Source organism: Pinus tabuliformis, chromosome Q, assembly GCF_031772625.1.
Source record: "Pinus tabuliformis cultivar Carrire ecotype Pingquan chromosome Q, CPIR1, whole genome shotgun sequence".
NCBI classification, from domain to species: domain Eukaryota; kingdom Viridiplantae; phylum Streptophyta; class Pinopsida; order Pinales; family Pinaceae; genus Pinus; species Pinus tabuliformis.
The window spans coordinates 933,996,780-934,022,914 of record NC_142296.1 but is presented as its reverse complement, the minus strand read 5'-3'; the positions used below and the strand labels follow the sequence as shown (position 1 = coordinate 934,022,914).

The window sequence follows — 26,135 nt, the reverse complement described above, 5'->3', positions numbered from 1 at the left end:
ATATGGTTTAATCCATGTTTTAATGTTTTTTATAACTAATTCATCATTCTACGTGCTTTTGTTGACATATATGCATCAAAATATATAAAAATATATATTATATAAAAAGCACTCCCAAAAGTGCTCCCAATTTGGAAGCTTCCAAAAATTGTCGCTCTCTCTCGCTCCTACTTCCAAGCAGCCTTGTTATATAGGAGATACGATAAGATAATTATATTAATGTCCTATGAATGGCCATTGTTACAACAAAATCTATTGGCCTAATGCAAAGCCTCACTAGGTATTTTAGGTTTAGGGCAACAATGGGATCAACCACCACTCACCTTATTGGCCGTACTCCAACTATTTTGTGGATGGATACTATCCGCATAAGGAGGGCTTCCCTGACAGGCCTCAAAGATTAAGTAATCCAAGAAATTGTAGGCTAAAAAGCCTCCCAGGAACTTGTTAAATTTATAGAAGTGTTCAAAGTGAAAAAGAGGTGACGAGTTCAAAGAACTCATGGCTAAGTCTAAAGGGCTAAGATAGGTCCTAAAGATGCTCAAATAGATTCCAAATACATGACACCATTCAATTTAAAGATTGCTGTTATAAATTAAGGTTTTGGATGAAGGCAATGTTACAACATGCAAATTTATGACAACAATTTGAAAACAACCCCTAAAATATGATATGAAATAAAATTTCAAAGGCTATTTTAAAGTGTAAACAAGGGATGATATTTTATGTAATGACCCATCGAATTATAGGGAACATACGAATATTAGCATGCATACAAGGCATGCATATGATAGCTACATATGCATGCATCGAATTATAGGGAACATACGAATATTAGCATGCATAGAGGCATGCATATGATAGCTACATATGCATGCATTGAATGCACTGCACTAGTATACATACTAGTTAATATTGGAAAATGACTAAGTGTAGGTAATGAATTGATTTTGAAGTAAATACCTAATTCCCCAGAATATAATGAATATATCGAACAGGGTACTTGGTATGTGTACCATCATCATAATATATAATTCCAAAATAAAGTTAATACATGGACTATACAAAATAAAAGGAAACTTTATTTATAGTAACTAAAAGAACTTGTATATGTATTGTATTGACTAAAAAGAAACTAAATAGATATAATGGAAAGGACATATAACATTATCATAAATCGTTCCCAAACAACTTTAATTAATTAATTCTAAATTAAATTCACTCTTAATCTTATGAAACGTAACCACCTCTAAAAGTAAAAGAACAGTGCAGGAGTTGGAATTTGCTCCACCTGTGACCGACAGAGACCAAGAAGAAAACATTTTATTAATCAGGAACCTAAAATGGTGGAGAGATTACCGGTGAAGGAAGGAAGCTCGGGGAATATAAGGGGGTTGATGGAGGAATTTAAGGGAAAGTTTTCTTTTGAGGTTTATGGAGACAAAGTAAGAAGTCCTAATGGAGTCGCAGACAAAGAGAGATTGCGCTCGATTGTTCTTGGAGTTTTGGGCACAAGCGCCAGAAGACTTGTCTTCTGGATTTGGGGACCGTATAGGTAGACCCCACCCATATAGGCTGGGAGGAAAAAGGGCAGTTTGGTAATGGGAGCCGGAGCCACGTTGGGTCAGAGGCAACTTCAAACATAGAGTTCCAGGTAAGTACTCAATAGTGAATTGATAAATTCTACTTCAAAATTTCATTGTTTGGATTCTGAGTACAAATTTTGTTAAAAATTGTTAATTCCCGAAATTAGGGCTCCTGTAATTTAAGATTGTCAGGTTAATTCATAAATTTAGGGCTTTTCCATTTTTTTATTGTAAAATTGTGAAATTAGGGCCTCATATTCTAGCAACTTTTGATGGCTGAAATGCAAAAAACAACTAGCAAAACCTAAACATCAGCCCTAAAATTGTGGCAAAAAGATGCATAAAAATGATATTTTTCCTTTTCCAATTTATGATATGACAGCCATAACCCTAGGATAAAAATATACATGTAAATTTTAGCTAGTAAGTGCTGATTTTTCCAACCCTAACCCGAGTTTACAATGCAAAAGTAAAAAATATAATTTTTTAAAGGATTGGCACACAAAAGGGCTAGTGGCTTTATCCACCTTGGTTATATGGAGTCAAGAAGGGGGAACTCAAAGGGGAAGGAATTTGGTCGGAGTGAGCTAGAGAGAGTATACTCTCAGTCAAGCCCTATCATTTTTCAATTTCAATGGAGATTTATGGTGAAGGAATGCAACTCTAGTTTCCTTGATGAATACCATGTGGCAAATTTTAGAAAGGATATTTTAGAGCCATAAAATAATAACCATAATATGAAAGCATCATAGAAACCCTAATTCTACAACTTTGTAAAATGGAAAAAGATACTTACAATAAACTTGCACAATTCACCGTAGTATCACTTCATCAATGCAAGAAAATCATTCCAATCCTACTCTATCCTCTCTAAGGCTAATTCACCTAGTTTGAGTTCGTGTTTGATTCGATGACCTTGAAGTTCAACAACTATATATATATATCATTGTAGCATGACTTATTAGACCCGCGAGTACTCACAAGTCTTAACAGGTTTTATAGCGAGACGGGTCACTCTCATAGAACCTTCGGTTTCTACTCGTACCCGCCTCATGCATAAAACTCGGCTACCCACATATGACCTGCGGTTTCTACTCGTACCCGCCTCCTGCATAAAACTCGGCTACCCGCATATGACCCGCGGTTTCTACTCGTACCCGCCTCCTGCATAAAACTCGGCTACCCACATATGACCCACATAAGACCCGTGGAGACTCTCGAAATTTGATTTTTATTTTTATTTTTTTAATTATTTTTTGGAGATCATGTGGAGGGAAAGGGAAAATGGAGGGAAAATTTGTGAGTCTTATACTAGTCGTTCCGGAGTCTTATACGGGTCACCAAGTCAATAGCCAGATGAGTCGTGCAACATATATATATATATATATATATATTTATATTATAATATTAAATAGTTATAATATTTGTTATATATTATATAACTTTATAAGTCCAAAAATTGAATTATTAACATTTATAACCTAAGTTGCACGAAACGGGGAAACGGAAACGAGTTTCCGAAACGGGAAGCGAAACGAAACGCGACCTCCCCAAATTTTGGAAACGGGGAAACGCGAATATATATAATATATATATATATATCTATATATATATATATATCAAAACACCCTAGCTGAAACAACTGCCAGTCTCCAAGAGAAACGACTTGCTGAATAGTGTGATGAGAGAATGAGACAAACTGCTCTTTTATAACTTTAGAATAGGTTTCTAGAACATACCGGAAACCTAAAAAAAAATTAAAAACAAATTAAAAAAAAATAAAAAAACAACACATAAATTTGGGGAAACGTGGCTCGTACGGCCTGGAAACGAGTTTCCGGTCGTACGGCCACGTTTCCGTTTCGGGAAACGTGGCCGTACGGCCGGAAACGCGTTTCTAGGCCGTACGGTACGCTGAAACGCGTTTCGTTTTGTTTCCCTAGAGGAAACGACCCCTAGGGCCACGTTTCCTGCAACTTAGTTTATAACTTAATTTTAGAAATATATAAAAAATTGTATATTATTATATATAACTATATATATAAATAAATAAGTTCTATACATTTAAATTATGATTATAAAAAACCTTGAGTTATGTAAATATAATTTTTTATATATATGTACGACTTTGACTTCAATTGCCTACACGGTCTCTATGTTGGCGACTTGACATGTTATGCGTGCCCACTGTGTAGACAGTCACCGACTCACCACTACAAACAGTGAAACCAAAACAAACGATGTTAGGCATATGGTCATTCTCTCGAGTCTAAACTTCTCATCTTACTGAGTCACAAAACTAGTCATGATGCCAACAAAGACTTCAAGAATCGATGGGGGTAGGCCACAACAAAGAAGAAATGGAAGTGGAACGCCAACGATGTTTAAAACTTTGGTTTTAGACCTTGTTAAAAAAAACCCTAGTCTAACCCAATCAAATAAAAATCAAATTTAATAGAATTTTTTTAGGTTTGCATTCATGTTCATGATCATCTTGAATTTTCCCATATCTGTGGTGAATTTAAATGAACAAATTTGATTTGGTTTTAGTTTCAGTGAATTTCAAACTTCAACCTTAAAATTCACTGAACCTGGTGACTTAGTTCCAAGACAAGTCATATTACTTTAGTGATCCATTGCTTCCAAGAAGACAAGACTACTAGTGCTCACTCTTTCACATGAGGAAATAAGAGTGTGTGTGACTATGATCCTCTCCAAATCAACTTCCCTTTATTTATATGAGGGGAACCAAGTCGATTTGGAACAAAATACACTAAAATCCCTAAAATAATACTTTTAAATCTTTACAAGTTAAGTAGGTCACAAGCTGACCTAAAGGATAGCTCTCATAATGATAAAACATAAGAAATGACCTCCTTTTATCCCACACGTGTGAGAAAAGGATTCCCAAACATGATGTCATCCTCTAAAGGTGAAGATCTCCCTCAAGCAAGTTCTAGAAAAAGTCAAAGAGTTCTCCTCACTCCAAACCATCTCCTCAATGTTAGAGGTGCATCCTCAAGCCATATCTCTCCTCAACCACACGCCATCATTAATAAGCCCCACATCATCACTCTAGGCCATGCAAGGGTGATGTCACTGTAATATCCCAAATGAGATATTTTGCTAATTTTGCAGAAATATAGCTTAACCAAAAATTCTCCATCAAATAACCATTCAATTAACAAAAGATTGCCATGTAAAATATAACAGATAGAGTGCATGCAATTCCATAACACAATAAGCAGAAAATAATCTCATCTTTATTATAATAGAAATTGAAACTGGGGTTTACATGCTGATACAATAAAATAGCTGAGATGGGAAACTAACCTCAAGAATCTACTCCAGTGTTGCGATGGCCCTCCGAAACTAAACTAAAATGTCATTGCTGAGCTCTCCTGTAAATTTTGGATGAATTCACCAAGGGGAGATGGGTCCTCGCCCAATCTCATTGAATCACCCAAGGGTTTTTGTCTTGGGGCTACCAATGGAGTAGAGAACTGGGTTCTCAACCTCTCATACAGGGAGAAATATCAAATCCAAGATGTCCTCTAATGGTTTCCTCCTCTTTTTATAGATCTGATGGACCCCTCTAGAACCTCCCATTTTATGATTATATTAATCATTGAGCACTTTTCCCTCTTTTTATTTCAATTAAAATATTCTTTTTAATGTGGGAAAAGGGTAAATTAGCCACCACGTCTCCTCAGGTCACTGAAAGTCACTTCTAACCATTCCATCTTGTATATCTTCTCGTTTTGGTTCCAATGAGCTATTACACTAAGGTGTTATATCAAGTATTCCTCTTGGAATGTCACCTTAAGCATAATTAACTGAGTTAGGCCCGATAATAACCCTGTTTTTTGAAAGTTGTCGGAATGTGACAAAACAAAAGACAAATTGTGCAGATGATGGAATACGCCAAGTGAATGTCATTGGATCCCATAGAAACTCCTCAAAACCCCATGAAACATCTCCAAAAGCCCCTGGGCCCGCTGATGAAGTAAACCTGCACTTGTGACTTGTCTGCCTCCAACCCTGAAAGTCCATCCTAACCATGCCATGAGGAACACCAAAAAAAGGAACATTACAAATCCTCTCGCCCCAAGATTGCTTGCTCTCAAGTAATCCAAACCTGTGGAGTCTGGACCAATCTGGTGGCCCAACGCAACTAAGACCCAATGCCTGGATCCCATACGAACCATTGGGTGATGTTCTGCCTCTGTGTCAACCCACCATGAATGGTCTCCTTAATGCCCGGATCCTAGACCATCCCTTGACTGAACCTGTCATCAATCAATCCTCTTGGACCCCAATGCCACCAAGAACAAGTATCAATGCTCCACGGTCCTTGTTGTGCTATAACTCTAACCATGAGTGTTGCTCCATCCATCGTGTAGCAACTTATCACCTCTCTCCAATCCAACCCTTGGCATAGACCAAGGTCAATCTCACCATGTTGATGCTATGCTGAAATACTAATGAGTGGCCAGCCTACATCTTGTGGCATTTAGTATCCCTCACCTCTAAGGGCTCCTGTGGTGCAATGCTCCTGACTAAAAATGATACTCCATCAATAGGGTACAATCTCATGATCTCTCGCCAATCCAATGCATGGACACTTGTGTAAGAAACACGTCTACTAGGTTGATATGGGTCCTTGCTCAACTCAAGATGCTCTATCTGGTCAATCATCAATATCCATCGAGAAAACACTGCCTCTCTCCCTGTAATGGGTAAAAGTTGCCAAACTGTGCTGCAAGCCCTATCTATGTACTCCTGGAGAGGGCTGCTCCTTGAAAGTACTGCAACTCTGCAAGCTGCCCGTGCATCTATGCACGCTGCCCGTGCATCTACCTGCACCTCATTAGTGGGTTGGCCAAAAAATGGATGCACCACCATCTCCAACAGCTCCTCCCTCCTTTGATCAGAAACTTCATGCTTCTGCCGTCTACTAGCCTCCTACAAAACTACCCTGTCAACCTCCAACACCTCCTGAGGGCAAGTGCCTACAAATACTACCACCATGCTAGTTGTCTATACATTTGTCTACTCCTCATCAATGACTGACCCCAAGGGTGGTTGCTTATCCTCCTCCATCTCGGGCTCAATATGAACCTCCAACTGGCTCTTTCCAAAAGGCTCATCATGCATATTGTGCACAACATGTTGCTCATGCTGAATCATCACTGATGACTCAACACCCTGAATGTCTCCCATAAGGTCCACTAGTTGCTCATCATACACACCGGAATATAAATTGGGCCTGCTGTCAACAACTCCACATGACTCATGGTCCTTAGAGGCATCCTCATATGAAGCCATGGACTCGTCCAAAGAAGAATCCTCACCCTGAAAGTTAGAAGGAATCTCCTCCTGCTCTACCTTTGTCTTCTCCTCAATGTTACTCAAGCATGAGTGGTCAAGTCCCCAAGGTCCCTTGCAGATGAAACAAAGTCCCTTCCTCCTCAGCTCATTCTCGCTGCATGATCCACCAAACCTGAGCAACTCTTCCCTAGTCAACTGTCTTCTAAACAACCCAATGTTCTGCTCAACCAACCTTTCGGCTAATTCATAAGTAGTAGGTGTGACCAATTGTTCTCTCCTCTAAAAGGCCAACAATTGAGACTGCAACTCCCGACAAATGGCATCATGACCTCTCATACATGATGACAAGATGGATTGCGTGTGTGTTTTGACTGAGTCGGGATGATGCCTCCTAATGTTGAAAAAGAATTGGAACATTTACCGGATCAGGTCATCACACTCAAGATCAAACATGATTTCATAAGTCCTGACCATGGCCATGACTTCTAAAATCTCAAGCTTCTTCCCAAAGGTAGAGCCTCCACTGTTGTCCAAGTCTTGGAAAGTTTCTACTATCAGTCTGAAAACTCTCCTCATAACATCATCATTGTAAGGAGCTATAGGGGTGGTTAGTCTCATGATGTTACTGAGACAAGATGCAACTGGAAGTCTAACCCCTTCACAAGGTTCCTCCAAGAACTTGTGTTGTATGAGAGCAAGCATAGTTGGTTTTAGAGCCCAAATTAATTTCTTCCCTTCTAACTGGCTCACTTTGGAAAGGAGTGCATCTAGTTCATCAAGTTTGAAAAGAACTTTCCATGTGACCCTCATGTGCTTCAAATCTATCCCAAGTGCAAATATTTTGTGTCCAATGTCCAACTCTTTTTGCAAATCCATTGGTTGTTTTTGAAGAATGGCATATATCCCTCTTGATAAAGGTCTGTTGTCTTGCTTAGGTTTCTGGTCCAATGATGCATAGTGGTTCAAGGAATTAACGTCCGCACTGTTCAATCTTTTCAATTTATTTAGGATTTTTGTGAGTTCCTCCATGGTTTAGCCTAATGATGACATGAGGGCACTGTTTTTTTGAGTTGGTTGAGGTATTTTGACACACTTTGGGGACAAACTATGTATTTTGCAGCTGGTCTCAAATTAGACAAACTGTGTTCTTTGCAATGATAATGAAGAGCTCGAATAGATGAACCACTTGTGTTTATAAACTTAAAAAATATATATATTTTCACTGTTGTTGCAATATTAATTAAAGTGAAGGATTTGGGCATATATCAACTTCTACTGATTGTCTGAGCATTTATAAACACTAAAAATAACAAAATTTGGAACTTGGTTTCTTCAAATGAAATCTCCAACGTCTCCTTCCTTATCCATAGTAATTTATGTCCCCTTGTCCTCAAAACAACTCAGGGACTGATATGCATGCATTAAAGAAGGCTTCAATCTCTAATTTGATTCAGCCAAGGAAATCATCCCAACTCAGCCCCAACTCAATTTATCTCTATGTTGACACTTCCATCCAGCAAGGGATAGTCACAACCCAGTTATGCCAAGTGAAAATGTTCCTTTCATGCCCATAATGGGACTGTCACAATTGTATACATTCATACAATTTGTGTTCTGACCCAAATTCATTGCTAGAGCATGCATCACAGACACTCCCACGCATCATCTGCGGTTTTAGTGAATAACATTAGTTGCACTTAGCATCATTTCTTGCGCACTTAGCATTACTTAGACGTTCACACCACAGGCTCTGCGTCATTTCTTGCTCCGGATACACGCACTGCCACTACCAAACACGTGTTGTCTTTAGTTGATCCAATGCACAGGTCGATTTTTGATATTTGCACTTGCATAAATTATTATTGTGGAATTGACAACCAAAGTTGTCACAGAGAAGGATTGCTCGATCACGGAAGTACACTAGACCCACGTTCTGACTTGATCAATTGTATTTGTTCTAACACTGGATCATAGTCGGGCACTTCATTCGCAACACAATTCACGTATCTCTCTGCTCTAATTATTTCAGCAATGTGGCTACTATATTGGTCGCTTTAATTTGGTGAGCACGACCTCATTTTGTTTCACGTAGGCTTGTAATACTTCGAATCCCAGCGAATCACCTCCAATCATTAACACGGTTCTAATTTTTTTTTCGATAACTCAGACAATTTGTATGCACAATTTGTCTCAGGCTTGTCACAATTACGATCTCAACAACTGTGATGATGTGGCCTATCAATAATGTTTTTTGTGCCCAGAATGTTCAGGAGTTTGGACTTCCACAAATCCCTTTCGAACGACTGTGGCTTTGAATCCCTATGGGTGCATAAACTGACCCCTGCAAAAGTAATTGGACAGAGACTTGACTCCTCTATGGTGTTTGGTCAATACGAATGCGTGGCTTGTCCTGGAGAAATGAATTTGGATGGTAATAATTTGGCCAGGATAATAATCTTTGACTTGTCAAGAAATTTTTCACGTCTTTGATTTGCTCAAACAATAAATCCAACCCTTTTTATAATTTGGTCGAATAATAAAAATTCCAGCCCCATTTTTAATAATCCATGCCAAAATATAATCGGCCCCTAACATTATAATAGTCAGCACTTCATAATATACAAAATAATAATTGGGCCCTCTTAAATTTTTTTGCCACAATTTTATTCAACAATTTGAAATAGAAATTGTTGAATATTTAATAAATGAGCAACAATTTCACTGGCCCACAGGGAAAAATCTTCAACAATTTTGATCTATCTTTAGCATTGGAAAACTTCAGAAAACTAGCTCTTCTGAAACCCTTGATTTTCTCTGAGGTTGTTCTGCAATAAACCCTCAGGCTGGCAGGATGCACAACTCTGATACCACTGTAATATCACAAATGAGATATTTTGTTAATTTGGCAGAAATATAGGTTAACCAAAATTTCTCTATAAAAAACAATTCAATTAACATAAGATTTCCATGTAAAATATAATAGATAAAGTGCATGCAATTCCATAACACGATAAGCATAAAATAATCTCAGCTTTATTATAATAGAAATTGGGGTTTACACGCTGATACAATAAAATAGCTGAGATGGGAAACTTGCCTTAAAAATCTGCTCGACCCTCTAAAACTGAATTGAAATGTCACTGCTGAGCTCTCCTGTGAATTCTGGATGAATTCACCAAGGGGAGATGGGTACTCGCCCAATCTCACTGAATCACTCGAGGGTTTCCATCCTGGGGCTACCAATGGAGGAGAATCGGGTTCTCAACCTCTCATACAAGGAGAAATATCAAATCCAAGATGTCCTCTAATGGCCTCCTCCTCTTTTTATAGATCTAGAACCTCCCATTTTATGATTATTTTAATCATTGAGCACTTTTCCTTCTTTTATTTCAATTAAAATATTCTTTTTAATGTGGGAAAAAGGGTAAATTGGCCACCACGCCTCCTCAAGTCACTGAAAATCACTTCTAACCATTCCATCCTGTAGATCTTCTTGTTTCGGTTCCAACGAGCTATTACACTAAGATGTTATGTCAAGTATTCTTCTCAGAATGCCACCCTAAGCATAATTAACTGATTTAGACCCAATAATAACCCTGTTTTCGAAAGTTGTCAGAATGCGACAGAACGAAAGACAAGTTATTCATATGATGGAATACGTCAAGCGAATGTCATCAAATCCCAGAGAAACTCCTCAAAAACCCATGAAACATTTCCAAGAGTCCATGGGCCCATTGATGAAGTAAACCTACACGTGTGACTTGTCTGCTTCCAACCTTGAAAGTCCATCCTAACCATGCCATGAGGAACACAAGAAAAAAGAACATTACAGTCACAAGCCTAGGGCACAATGTCATCATCAAGAAGAAGTGTATTATCCCTTTAAAGGGATCACGAGTCAACATCATCATCACAAGGTCCAGGATTAAGGCAACGCCTATCAAGAAGGTGCAAGTCCAACACGGGGGTGTCCTAGGGTCATTGGGGTACGTCATCATCCCTTGTAATGCCTTGGCTTCATTGCGTAGTGTTTCAACTTCTGAAGAGGGAGATGGTGACAAATTTTTGAATGGTGTTGTCATTGATGCCAACATGGGTCCTTGAACGCTCTTAATATCTGTCTAGTTTGCATTGATTGAAAGCTCCAAATGACAAGAAGCCCTGGAAGAGAGGAAGGGAAGCCCTAGATGCTCCACACTTGTTGAGAAATGGATGTAAAGGATAGTTATTTTGAATGTGAGACCATATTCATTTGAGAGTTCTCACTGTGTCATTTCCATTGGTAGGTGGCACGCTCCATAACTCCTCGCAGTTGAGGAGATATGCTTGTTTCAAGTTTGTTCCCCGAAATTTGGTCAAGTTCCCCAAAAATGAAAGGATAAGGGTTGCATGATGATTGATTTATTGGTTACATTTACTCTCAAGAAATCTGAAAAATAATGATGGACCTATTAGCCCTTCACACGTGGAAGAAAAAACTTAATTTTGGAATTATGGAGATTAAGTCGGCCTCAAAGGGATTTTAAAATTTGGATTCAAAATTAAATTTTGAAAATTCAAAATTAAAATTTTGGAGGGTTGGCTCCATTCCCTTAAGTATGTTGGTCTCTTCCTCCTAGTTGCTTCTTCGTCCTATGTATAGAATGTGTTGGCCCTCCAAATGTAATGAGCTAGAGTAATTTTGACCTAGAATTTTCTTATGAACACAAAGGTTTCTCCAATAAACCATTTTACCAAATTGAACAATTCATGCAATAATCACTATCCAATAATGTTTATGTTCCTCACTAGCTAGTAGCAAGACATTGCCTATTTAATAGTAAAATGCCAAACTTCATAATTCAACTAAATATATGCCACTATTCATAAAGCCCTCCAAACGTAATGAACTAGAGTAATTTTGACCTAGAATTTTCTTATGAACATAGGGGTTTCTCCAATAAACCATTTTACCAAATTGAACAATTCATGCAATAATCACTATCCAATAATGTTTATGTTCCTCACTAGCTAGTAGGAAGACACTGTCTATTTAATAGTAAAATGCCAAACTTCATAATTCAACTAACTGTATGCCACTATTCATAATTCAACCAACTGTATACCAATGTTCATAATTCAACCAATGATGTTGAGGTTTCAATGACTTGTGTTTAGTTCTAGATTCAATGATTTACAACTATTGAGCTATCTATGGATGTCACACTTCTAATATTCCTAATTTCCTTGATCCAAAACCCTACTAGAAGACTTACAATAATAATCATCAATTTTGTTCAGACCCACGAACTTTGTCAGCAATGGAGAAACAACCTTGTTGTAGAAGGTTCTCGCACCAAGTGATTTAACCCCACATACAGGATCTTTAGCTAGGCTTCGGTACCTCAAAGACTCCCTTTACAACTTTGGTAGGCACTGTACTACTCCAGGAATCCTCGCATTAGATCGGATGACTCATTCTCCTACCACAGAGGGATTTGTTACTTCAGGGACTCAATGTATCAACTTTGGATGACACTTTGTAAGCCACGTCGGTTGAAATGACTCGTTCTTCTATCATAGAGGGTTTCGTAACTTCAGATGATACTCAAGAGCCTCACACTGGTTCAGTTGATTCATTGTTCTGTCACACTCTACTACAGCATCTGTGATTATTACTGAAGCTCGGATCTGCTACAGGATCTGCATGAAAAGCTCAGATCTGTTGCAGGTCCACATCTATTTCAGAAGCCGCACTAATCACCGTAGCTCAGGTTTGCTGCGAGAGCCCACAAATTACTTCAGCAGGTTAATCATGTCCTTGGAATCACCTTTTGACTTTTTGGAGAAACCCTAGGTCTGTTGTAGAATTGCTTGAAGGGCTTCGGGCCAGACATAGAATGGTGTTAACTCATGAGAATCCTCACGTTTGTAGGAATTGACCTTTGCGTGGCCCAATATACTCGTTTATCCTGTAGAGATACTTCTGTTGGTTACATAATAATTTGCATGGCCTCAGAGTAGGTCTGTGATAGAATTTTGTTTCAGTTTGCCTCAAATTATCTTACTTGACCTCAACAAAAGAATTTTTTTTTTTGTTGCTACAAATGCTTCCTTGGAAGAATTCATTGACTCAGACCATAACGTCCTCCGATAATCTTGTGCCAGAACAAAGACAAGAAAGATAAAAGATAAAAAGAAGTTGATCAACTAGGGTGGAATCTTTCACCACCAAAATTGATAGAAAAAAGGGGTCTTAAAATCCTTAGAGCCTCAGGCTCAAGAAAAACAAAGATAAAATGATCCAATCCAATGATGATCCAAATGAATTCAACCCGCTTGTATTTATAGATTTCCTTGAGGGGATTTTCTCCTTAATTATTTTGAGTGAAATTCACATCAAACCCCACTTTTGGGTTTCTTTTCTCAGCTGGCCCAAAACTTGCCCAAACATTGGGTGTTTTGGGGTTTTCCCCTTTATCAAGGACTATAGCCTGCGAGGATTGATAGGCTACTTTGTCTCTTGGGAAATTAATTTCTCGGGAACATTACAATCCCCCCTTCCCAACATTGCTTGTCCCCAAGCAATGACAAGTTTTGTTCCTGCCCACATTGTTCTCCTTCTTTGATGTTAGAGATCAGATTAAGTGGATGTTCGACGGTTTTGATGGCTTCTTGAAATTCATGCTCCTTATAACCATGTTGATCATAATTTGCCGATGTTCTTTTCCAGTACTTTCAGTTCCAGATATTGACTTCCGAGCATATCATGTAGGCATATTTATATGTTTTTCAAGAGTAGTCATTTGCCTAATCAAATCCATTGCAAAGGTACTGCGCATTTCACTGGAGCTTCTGGCTATGCATGGCAACACCAAGTCTGCAATGTCTTTCTCTATTGCAAAATATTGACTCTGGAAGCAACCTCCCACATCAGAATCATTGAGTGAAGTACCAAATTGGCCAAGTGGAGCAAGAAGTTTAATGTTGTTTCTTCCAACAAAATCTTGTGTCATTCCCATAATTGTGTTGGCAAGACTCTGCTCACCATGGTGGTAAGTAGAATGCTCTGAGGCATAACTTGAGAATTGAGCAACCTTTGCTTGTGTGACAAAATTTCTCTTGAAAGAACAAAACAAAATTTTTCTTTGCCCTGGTTTCAATCCATCGACCATGGATGGGATGGATCTCTGCAAATCAGCAATGTGAAATAGGATTAGTTGTTTACAAAGTCACTGTACTTGATAAGCATCTCAGTCTGGTCCAAATATGTTCCTGACTCAAATTGTCTTAGCCAGTCCTTTTTATGCTTGACCAATTTTTTGAAATACTCCTTGCCCTCTTTCGAAGTACTTGTACCAAGACCTTTATAGTACTTTATGGTCCAACCTGATGTTGATCCACCCAGAGATTCTCTCCATGATTCATACTCAGGCATGGTGTAAAAGGACAATGTCCTTCCATCCTTATGGGTTGCCTTGACAATAGGAGTGATGAATTTAATGAGAAATGAAGGAATCTTAAGTAGAGATGGCCAGAAAGAGTGTATGAAGTTGATCAACAATCCTTTGATGTGGGAACCATCATGATCCTGATCTGTCATAATCATCAGATGGTCATATCTCAGAGATTTGACACTGTCATATTCCTTTCCATGCTGCAGACCAAGGATTTGCTTAACAATGTTTTTCCTTTGCTGATTGGACCTTAGGGTTTGCTTGGTATTTTGAATCTCAGCATTTTCCATGATCTGTTTATGGCTAGCTTCCCTTACATTCAGCAACTTTCCTCTGAGAGGGAACACACTGTAGTGGTTTCGACCAACAACAACTAACCCTGCCATAGCAAGGGCCTTAGCTGAATCTCCCTCTGTTAAAATTAGAGTACATTTCTCAGAATTCTTGCCACCTGCATCATTTGCATCATCAAGCTTGGTGATACCAGTCAACCTTTGTCTCTTGGTTTCATCAGTTTTCTTGAGATCCTTGCTTTGTTTGAAGTCTGCCCATGACAATATGTTCTCAACCACTCCGCATTTTGCCACTTTCTTTAATAATTCTTGAGAGAGTTCACACTTCGAACCAAAGCTGTTCTGGCGAGTTGTCAGTGTCTCCTTCGTTTGGGAGTCAAGAGCAGGATTGTCAATTAAAGAATTGACAAAGATCCATAAATGGTTCTTGATCGTATGTGCTTTCACTGCAACATTCTTGTTCTTCTTATTTACAATGTTCATCACATTGGTCATTATCTGGTTTGCTACTAAATCTACGTGAGAACCACATTTAATGGTAGCTATTCCATTAACAAAGTTGACCTGTTGAAATTGTCCATCACTTAAGCTCACACAAATCTCCCATCTGTCACTTACTTTTTCATAGATTCTTGGAAGAGGCTCTGGCTTCGATTTGGAAGCTGCTTGCAAGTATAGGCCAATATAGTCTTGAAAAGTCTTGACAGGCAATCGCTGTCCATTCAGCTCAACCTTAATTGTCTTCCCAAGGCACCCAGCTATATCCACAACTCTCTTCCTCATCAAGGAAACAACATCATCTTCCAGATGGGTCATATTAAATTTAATCAAATCGGGCTTAAATGTGACCTTGGTCCAATTCTCTCTTGGCTCACTTGGTAATAACTGGGTCTGACTTAATGCCCATATTGCTCCTGAAAACCTTATTCTTGTCATCAACACCACCAACAACCTCTGACTTTCCATCAATACTATTAGCACCCTCTAACTTGTCATTAATAGCATGCTGGTCATCAGGTTGCTCATCCATTTCTTCATCTGATAAAATATTATATGGTTCCATATCACGACCAACACCCACTGCAACCTATAGATCTTCTTCTGACAGCTTCATAGTAGACCCTGTAATACTCTTAGTGGAAATGTCAATATCACTATCTGATGTCTTTGTGCTTGCTACCATTGAGATTGAGCTGTGCAGTGACAAACCACTGCAAGAGGTGTCTGGAGAGTCCTTGCAGACACTACTGCCTTTACCCTCCTTTATACCAAGAATACTTTTGTTATCTCCTTTAGTATTCAGCATATCTGAAATTTGAATGACATTGCTGTCAAAAAGTGTATGACCATTATGTTCCCTAAGATTTAGCCAACTTCCTTCATCTTCAATACTATTACCATTGGCTATGGTGTCTCCTTTAGGATTTTCCATCTTTCCAGGGGGATATAGCCATGTCCCTGCCTTTGCCTCTACCCTAGTTTTTCTTATACTTTGTTTTACAAGCTTGTGCTTATCATCAGTATCGCTTGATTTGTTTTTCTTGCAGCTAGCCCAAAACTCGTTCCATTTCCTTGTACCTGCTTTCTGTTGTGTGATCTTATCATCCGGTTCCAGGGATTGATCCTCTACATTTTCCCAATGTTCCACCAAGTCTCCGGGACGGGGAGACGCACAAAGGGGACGTGTGGGAGAACCCTGAAATTTTTGGGAAATTTAGGGGAGACGGGGAGACGTCGAGGTATATATAATATAATTTTTAATTATATATATTATAAATTTATATATATGTATATAATTTTGAAATTTTCATGTTCATATTCATTGTTCAATAATGCTAATTCATCAAGATTCAATACCAGAAGATTCAATAATAAAATTCAATATGAAATTCAAATATTCAAATACAATGTACATTGATCCATATCAATTATCATTCATCAATCATCATTCTATAATTTACATTGAAAACCAAAATAATAACTGAAACTAACATATATTGCAAACAGTTGTTTCTATATGATTAAATCAAAAAGTTATAAATAAATTAACTTCTAATATATCTGACCAACCTCTGCTATTTCGCTTTGATTTTCACTAAAAGAATGACGATAGATGAACCACATACTTGTAATCTTACAATGCTCTTAATTTGTTCACGGTCTAGAGGTTGGAAAACAATATACTCATCAATGCGATTCATGAACTCAGGGCGGAATGTCGTTTGAGCCACTTCCATAACCCTGTTCTTCATTCTCTCATACAGTTCCTCTTTTGAGCCAGGTTCATCATCAAGCCTACTTAGAATGTACTGAGAACCAATGTTTGAAGTCATAATAATGACAGTGTTGGTGAAGCTTACAGTTCGACCCTGAGAATCAGTGACCCTTCCGTCATCTAAAATCTGAAGTAGAATATTGAAGGCATCTGTATGTGCCTTCTCAATTTCATCAAACAGAATAACTGCATAAGGCCTTCTACGTATAGACTCAGTCAACTGTCCCCCTTCTTCATAACCCACATACCCTGGTGTGTATTCACTCATGTCAATCCTCACTAGAGCTTCATCAGTATTAAATAAATAGGATGCAAGAGCCTTAGCTAATTCTGTTTTGCCAACACCAGTTGGGCAACGACTGCTAAGTGCTAACAGCAAGCCGCTGCGTGGAGATGAGTGAGGATGTGCTGAAGCTCTCGTGGGCGCAGTGAGAGCAGATGGAAGAAAAAAATGCGTTGAGGTAAGAGCATAATGAATGGCGGCAGAATGAAAACTTGAAAAGTGGAGTTAACCGTAACTTGTTCATGTAATCTTTTATTTGTAATTGTTAATTTAGTTTATTTTTATTTTTTATGTTCTTTTAATAAATTAATTTTCATTTCTTTTTGATTTTTTTTTTTGGTTTATAAAGGGTAATTAGACAAAAATGAAGGGGGGACGCCCAGAAGAACCCCATTTTTGGGGGGACGCCTAGAAGAACTCCATTTTTGGGGGGGACGCCCAGAAGTACCCCTTTAGGGGAGTCGAGTCTCCCACATTGGGGAAACGCACCCCCTTGCGTCTCCCCGAGTCTCCCCAAAAGGGGGACGTGGGGAAACGCACCCCCGAGAGTCTCCCCGTCCCGGGTGCGTGGGGTGCGAGGGGTGCGCGCACCCCACCCTGGGGGACGCGTCCCCGTGGAACACTGCATTTTCCTTAAATGCTGCAGTTTTTTTGTTAAATTATTTTAATCTTGTAAGGGCCATTACTCTGCGAATTCCTTGCCAAATTTTTCTTCCAGCTGTTCCATCTTCAAACACCCTCCAGGCTGGTAGGAGAGCCAACTTTGATACCAGTGTAATGAGCTAGAGTAATTTTGAATTAGAATTTTCTTATGAACACAAGGGTTTCTTCAATAGACCTTTTTACCATATTGAATAATTCATGCAATAATCACTATGCAAGAACATTTATGTTCCTCACTAGCATGACACTGTCTATTCAATAATAATGCCAAAGTTCATAATTCAGCTAACTATATGCCACTATTCATAATTCAACCAGCTGTATACCAATGTTCATAATTCAACCAATGATGTGAAGGTTTCACTCTGTAAGCCACGTCGGTTCAAATGAACCGTTCTTCTGTCACAGAGGGTTTCCTGACTTCGGATGATACTCGGGAGCCTTGCACTGGTTCAGTTGATTCGCTGTTCTGTCACACACTACTACAAGGTCTGTGATTATTACTGAAGCTCGGATCTGCTACAAGTCTGCATCTATTTCAGGAGTCACCTATCACTGGAGCTCAGGTTTGCTGCAAGAGTCCACAAATTTCTTTAGGGGGTTAATCACGTCCTTGGAATCACCTTTGGAATTTTTGCAGAAACCTTAGGTCTATCGCAGAATTGCTTGAAGGGCTTTGGCTTAGACACAAAATGGTGTTAACTCATAAGAATCCTAGCGTTTGCAGGAATTGACCTTTGTGTGGCCCAGTATACTTGTTTATCTCGTAGAAATACTTCTATTGGTTACAAAATAATTCGCATGGCCTGAGTAGGTCCCGGAAACTCGGTGGAACATTGATTATCTTGCTTGACCTCAGGAAAAGAATCCGATTTTTGTTGCTACTGCCTTGGAAGAATTCGTTGCCTCAGAACAAAACTTCCTCCAATAATCTTGTGCGAGAACAAAGATAAGAAAAATAAAAGATAAAAAGAATTTTATCAATTAGGGTGGAATCTTTCACCATCGAAATTGATAGGAAAAAAGAGGTCTTAAAACCCTCAAAGCCTAAGGCTCAAGAAAAATAGAGATAAAATGAACCAATCCAATGATGATCCAAATGAATTCAACCCTCTTGTATTTATAGATTTCTTTGAGGGAATTTTCTCCTTAATTATTTTGAGTGAAATTCACATCAAACCCCAATTTTGGGTTTCTTTGCCCCACATGTTTAGAAACCAAAAACAAGTAGATAATGATGATTTCTCTCTATGATTTAGTGGACAGTCTGCACTTACCATCGGCTCTTCATTGGGCCAACAAACTTTGTTGAGTTTCTTCAGTGTTATTCATTCAGATGTTAGGAGAGATGAAACAAGTAGATAATGATGATTTCTCTCTACGATTTAGTGGACAGTCTACACTTATCGTCGTCTCTTCATCGGGCCAACTAACTTTGTTGTGTTTCTTCAGTTTTATTCATTCAGCCTCAGATGTTAGGAGAGATGGGTCTGATCCTCAGACCTATTAGCTCCTGGATCTTCTCCGCTAGGGCCAAATGTTGATTTACTTCATGCATTGTATCTTTTATAGGAAACTGTTTGGTTCTCCCGCTTTGTATATACATCAGTGTACTCAACAGTCCCTTTGACCTACTTTGTGGTCATTAGTTGGACATAAACATAATTATATTATCTTATCTTATCTACTTGATAATTACTTGTGAATATTTGTTGGCTTCTTATTAATATTATGTTCTTCTCATCAAGTAATTATCAAAAACATAAAGATCACAAAGAGATAAAGAACACCAAAAATTAGGCTCTAAGCCAAGGCAAAACCCTACAAGGGGTAAAACCCAAACAATCCTCTTCTTATAGAATCAAATCAAAGTGAGATATCCAAGACCCAAGACCAAGACTGCCACAAAGACCCAAGTCAACCCTCCTTCAAACCTCCTCCAACCAAGTCAAAGTCAACACTAGTCAAACCTTGTCAAATCTGGTCAAAACACAAAATTTCGGACTTGCAATTCAGACTTGTAAATTCGCAGAGTTTCCCCAGCACCTTCGCATGTGTGAACAGAAACAAGCCAAAAACACCCAAATTCTCTCTCCTTTGACTTCACTATCTTTCTTCTATTTTGCACAAAAATCGAAATGTATGATAAGTGGATGAATGAGGTCGAAGTGTCTTCTATTTATAGTTGTCCAGGAGGTCAAATAGGTGCCTCTTCTAGGTGTGAACAGAAACAAGCCAAAAACACCCGAATTCTCTCTCCTTTCACTTCACTATCTTTATTCTATTTTGCACAGAAATCGAAGTGTGTGATAAGTGGATGAATGAGGTCAAAGTGTCTTCTATTTATAGTTGTCCAGAAGGTCGAATAGGTGCCTCTTCTAGGCCGACTTGTCTAGGCAGGGCCGACTTGTCTAGGCAAGGCCGACTTGTTCTTGTGGATGACAAATTGACTTTTTTTCCTCAGGATGAAATAATTTTATTTTTCTTACAAGGAGTCCAAATAAGACTTTGACTCATAATAAATTTTATTTTTGAATCAATAAACCCTAGAAGCATGAAGAACATGCTTTGACTAGAAATAAAAATAATAATAATGAATGCAATGAATGAATATAATAAGTACAACAATGATACATTTGTATTACATTATGAAGACCAACACTAGTTACATTTTCAACACTCCCTCTTAACTAGGGAGTCATTCATAATGACACAACAAGATACTCTCAAATTGAGATATTCTCATAAGAAGGGATTCAGATTCAGATTGATTGCATGTTTTGTAAGAGTATACCCATAACATCATTTTCATCAAATTTAGCTCTATTTTTAAAGGCAAGTGGTTGACATTCACATTATTGACCATATTTTTACCTTCTAACACTTTTAGCTTTGAATATTTAGGAACACTTTCGCATTCTGAATCTCAGATCCCAATGATCTGCAATATTTCCCATCTTTCGACTTCCCCAGTCCAGTGAGAACCCCAACCTTGCTATCCTTAGCTTTGATTTTACCAACCCATTGGATTTGGTGTGATTTTACCATCAACTATATTTCACAAATGCCTTTTAACCAAATACAATTGCACCTTTTCCCTGATGGGGGTGTGCCCACCACCTCGCCCACTTGAACGACAGTAAATGCAAAGGGAGAGATGTGTTTGGGGCATGCATTTGCATGCAGCCACTTGGTGGTAATAAATAGAAGAGCTAGCCTGATGTTGTGTTTGTTGTTTGAAGATGGAGGTGAAGGGTTGCTGCAGGCGTGAGGTCAAGGTGTCGACCTCCCTACTACGAGCCCCTTTATTAGTCTCTGGTGTGGTGGAATTTTGAGTTCATTTTGCTATTAGATTGTTCTCTGAGAGGTGGGCCTTGCTGTGGAAGTGGGGTTCTAGTCATTCATGCTTTGGTATGGAGAGTGCGCTGCAAGCTCGATTGTACATTGATAAGTGGAGGGAGGGTATACTGCAGAGCATGTTGGGCTTTTGGAGCAAGGTGAAGGACTCTAGGAGAAGCGTTAACTAGTTTGTGGCTTTGGATTCTGGCTAGAATGGTTGATGTTGGCTGTGAATTGTGCACTAGGGCATTGGGACACTGGAATCATCCTCTCCTATCTACTTTGATATTGTCAATTATCTATCTGGAGTTAGTCAGGTCTGGGTTAACCTTGTTCTTGCCATGGGGTGTATACTGTCACGGGGTTGTGGGTCTGGTTTGGGTTGGAGTTTGACGCCCACATGCCCTTAAAAAGTTGTGTAAATTGGTGCAATCTCAGAAGGGTAGGTAGTCTTTGTGGTTGGGGTTTTATTGTTGGTCTTGTAATCTTGGTAGTTGTTGGTCCCTCTACGTGTGGAAGCTACCCTCGTGGGTCTACACATGAGATTCCTTTTGGTTCAGGTTGTTTTATATCTGGTGAAGGTGTGAATTTCCTGTTAGTTCCTTCTTCGGTTGGGGGTCGGGTTGGGATTCTATCTTGCCATTTCCCTGGTTGTGGGTGATTCAGTTTCTATTGCAAGCGTTACCCTCTTTGGTTTGCCATGCCGCCGAGACAACATATGAGGTGCAAAAAAGGGGGAGGTGGCAGCAACCCACTTGGTCAACAAAGGGCTCATCTCTTCGCTCAAGATTCAGTTGCTACATATTTCAGTGTTGTCCCTCTGGAAACCAGGAGAGAAATTAGGCAGTTAGAAACTCAGGCTAAAGCGGAGAGAGGGTCCTTCTCCGACTCTGAAATTATGGAAGATGTGTCTTGCTAGGTTTCAGACCCTGGGCATACCAGGGGATGGAAAAAACAATATCTCAATTATGTTGATCTCCATTGGCAGATGAAGACATTGTTGGGTCCGGTGTTGAAAGATAAGTAGGTGGAATGTTACAATGTATTTGCCTCACTGGAGGACATCAAGAGGATGTTGCAGAATCAACGGTTCACTCTGGACAGACTAGACTCAAGCTTGGCTCATGTTGAGGGTCACCTCCTCTACGAGTCAGACAATGTTGCTCCTCCTAGATCGAGTGCCAGGGATCCTGCTCCCATCTCTTCATCTGATTCCTAATGATGTCTGTCTTTGTCTGCTAGCTGTGTTTGGCTATATGTGATGTTTTGTTTTAATTTACCAGCATATCAGGCTTGTAATTAGCAGGGTTACAAATTTTGTCTCTGGTTTATTGTATGCATTGTATCAGCTCGCCAGTAAGTCTGGTTTGTAGTTCTTTTTGGATGTTCAGCTGGAGAAAAAAGATTATATCATGTAAGCTGGTTCTGGCGGAAAACACATTTACTCAGTACTCTCAGAAGTCAACAGAGTCCTCTTTGGAGACCTGATCATATCAGCTATGTAACTTATGAGTTTTTGTTAATATAAAGTTTTAAATTTACAAAACAAAATATAGTTGCATTTTTACTAGCCAGGCATCAATTGTTCATAAATGAACTTTTCTGTGGCAAGTGCCATCATTTTGTTCAACATGCGGAGGTTTAGTCCCCACAAGTCCCGTGGTCCAATCCTGGGCAGGACTATGTACACCTGAGAGCTGCTCCAGGCACGATTTCTTCAAATGAAAAAAAAGAAAAGTGCCATCATTTTCACAATCATGTTATAATTCTTAAGCATACAACACATCGAAATAAATCCACAGAGAAAAGCATTTAATCCTAATAGATGCATATATGAACATGATCATGCCAACCTATCTTCATATGGCATGGAACGCTGCAATCTTCTTATAATTTAAAGCCATTTTTACATTGATTTTGATTGTACTTATAACCTTATATTTGCATGCAATGTAAGTCACTACATGTTGGATGTGTAGCTGTGTTTCCAATTTCAATTAATTGGTCTTGTTCCTCCTTTGACTTTTCATGTAATCAAAGTGATTGTTTGGTGTGACTGTTCTGTCCTTAGCTTTTTAGTGCAAGCAGTGTAGTTATATACTTTCATTACCTACATGGGAAAATAGTAACAAGAAATTGAAGCTCTTGCAGGAAAAGCCCTATATCCGTTGCTGCAGCAGCAATTTACATGGTTTCACAGATTTCAGATGCAAAGTTATCGCTAAAAGGTCTAAAATTACATATTCCTCAGCTTTCAATATTAGAGAACGGTATTTTCATATATGTATGCATCTTCTAACAGAATTATAAATCCAAGTAAAACAAATTTGGAATATTTTAAGGCCCATCAATTTTTTTTATTCGGGATATTAAAAAAAATAAGTTACTGTATGTTGTTAAACTTATGGGTAATATTGATGTTCTGCAGCAATTTCTGATGTTGCTGGTGTTGCAGAGGTCACAATCAGAAACTCTTATAAGGAGTTATTTCCACATGCCAGGAAATTGCTTCCTAATTGGTTTGCACAAGAACAACAACTGAAAAACTTATCTTCTTTTTAATTGGTTTTATTTCCATTGAAATAAGGAATTTGTAAAATACGGTATGCACTGACCTGACCTTCTCTTCTATAAAAGGGATCAGTAGACAACCTGGTTTTCAATATCTCATTTTCAGCTGTAGTTAATTTTTAAGATTAAATGGAAACTACACTTTGGTCTATGTGTCTATGTAGCCTGTTCCGATTGATCCATGTGTATTTATGTAGCCTATTCCAACTTTTGTTACAGTTTGAGATATATTCTTCACTAGGCATGGTTAAACTTTGACTAAGACTGGTCAGCAGATAATTTTTTGGATGGCATACTAAAGAAATGACTGGGCTGCAGCGCCCACAGTTTATATTTCACAAAATTGGGTTGTAGCACAGATTTGCGAGTCTAAAATTCTATTTCTTCCACTATAGGTTGAAAAATCCATAATGTAGCCTGTAAGTTCAAAAATCTGTTTCCTCTATTGTAGGTTGCAAAATTCGTATTATAGCTTCTAATAATGTTAAACTGGAATTTACAATTTCAGAAAAGATCAATTATTTTCTTTTGGCGACGTGAGCTAATATTACATGTATTATAAATTTGATTCTTTTGAAAATGAAAATAATGGTGCATTGCTTCCATGATTAATTAGTGAAAGTCTAAATTATTACAGAATTCAAGCAAATTGCTGCAGAAGATTAGAGATGATTTTTTTTCAGAAGTGAATACAGATAAGTATGTCCTAAAAACAAATTTTAAGTAACAACTTTTAGGTGTATCCAACTTAGTAATGGGCGTTTTTTTAGGAAAGCATGTGAAAGGGGTACTATAAAGTATGCCAGCGAGATATTTTAATTATTGAAATTTTGTATAGATAGAGGGCAAGATGACCAAGAAATAAGCATATTCATCCCACAATCAGTCAACCACCATGTTAGTAGGAGGTGCCACTCCCTTGTGGCTTCTCTCATTGGCCTAAAGATTAGGGTATATTAGAGCTAATATGTTGTTTTGGGCCACATCTCAACCAATGTGAGATTATTTTCTGTATAGAGAGGTTAAGAGCATGTGTTTCCTCCTAATAGGTCACAGGTTCAAAACCAGATGGGGGTAGAGTATGTATGCCTTTGTAGACTTAATAGTCAAACTGCTGCACGGAGGTGGGTCCCTTGTCCCACAAACAAGGGGGTCTCATACACCAATTTGGTGTCTAGCTTGGCCGTGACCTTAAAATTGGATAATAATAATATTTTGGAAAGAATTCCAAGCCTCACAGATTTTAGGGGTATTCAACTTAGTAATGGGCATTTTTTTTGGACATTTAGTCTGGCTTGGACATGACCTTAAAATTGGATAATAATAATATTTTGGAAAGAATTTCAAGTCTCACAGATTTTAGGGGTATTCAACTTAGTAATGGGCATTTTTTTTGGACATTTATTAGGAAGGCACGTGAAATGAGTGAAATGAGTATTATAAGGAACTGCCAATGAGAGTTATTTTTTTATCTTGCATAGAAGGAAGGGGGAAGTTTGAGCAACAAATATATGCACACCACAACCAATAAACCAAAATGTTAGTATGAGCAACTGCTCCCTTCTCGCTAACCCCATCGGCATAAGTAATGAACATATTCACACCACAATCAAGCAACCATTATGTTAGTTGGAGGCATTGCTCCCTTGTCCACATTGGCATAAGGATCATGGTTTATTGGAGCTTATATGTTGTGGGCCACATCTTTGAATCATTGTGGGATTACTTTTTTTTGTATACAGAGGTATTTTTGTTGTAGAAACAATTCAATACACATCTATTTTTGGTGTATTGGACCTAGTAATGAGAATGTTTCTAGGGAGACACATGAAAGGGGAATTGTAGAGTATTGATTGTGAGAGAATTTTATGAAATGGTGAAGGCTAAGCAACAAATATTCACACCACAACTAATAAACCAATATGTTAGTTGGAGGCACTTCTTCCTTGTGGCTGCCCTCAAATTCATGTGTCATGTCTTCGTTAAAAAACAATCAAGACCTTAAGATAGAGAATCAATATGGTGTTGTAGTATGTGCACCTTCTCGTTGTGGGGAGGGAGTCCCTTGTCCCAAAAACAAGGGGTCTCATATATCAATTTGATGTCTAGCTATGTTGTGACCTTAAAATTTTATTATTTTTTATTGTTATTATATTGAAGTTGTAATATAAAACTAATATGAATGTAAGAGAAAAACCATAAATATGGTGCAACAAGGCATGGATAGCTTATTTTCCATTCTATAGATTTATAATTGACAAATCATGTGAGACTCCCCACAATTAAAAATTTAATGTCTTAGCTCACAAATATTATGGAATATCCATCCCTTGTCCCAAAAACAAAGGACTCTCATAT

The 26,135-nt window shown here is 38.4% G+C and overlaps 1 protein-coding gene across 2 annotated transcripts in view; it reads left to right on the top strand.

The window, feature by feature from the left end:
- The window catches only part of LOC149222529 (transcription initiation factor IIB-like), a 200,645-nt gene extending 176,717 nt beyond the window's left edge, over positions 1-23,928 (top strand). Inside the window, exons 6-7 of one of the 2 annotated variants that reach the window (XM_089385502.1) lie at positions 23,358-23,434; positions 23,662-23,928. In XM_089385502.1, coding sequence (XP_089241628.1) covers positions 23,358-23,434; positions 23,662-23,768 — 184 coding nt within the window. In that variant the 3' untranslated portion in view covers positions 23,769-23,928. Of the gene's footprint in view, positions 1-23,357; positions 23,435-23,634 lie in introns of both variants that reach the window. The other variant, XM_089385501.1, reaches the window with a different exon arrangement.
- Positions 23,929-26,135: the final 2,207 nt, after the last annotated feature.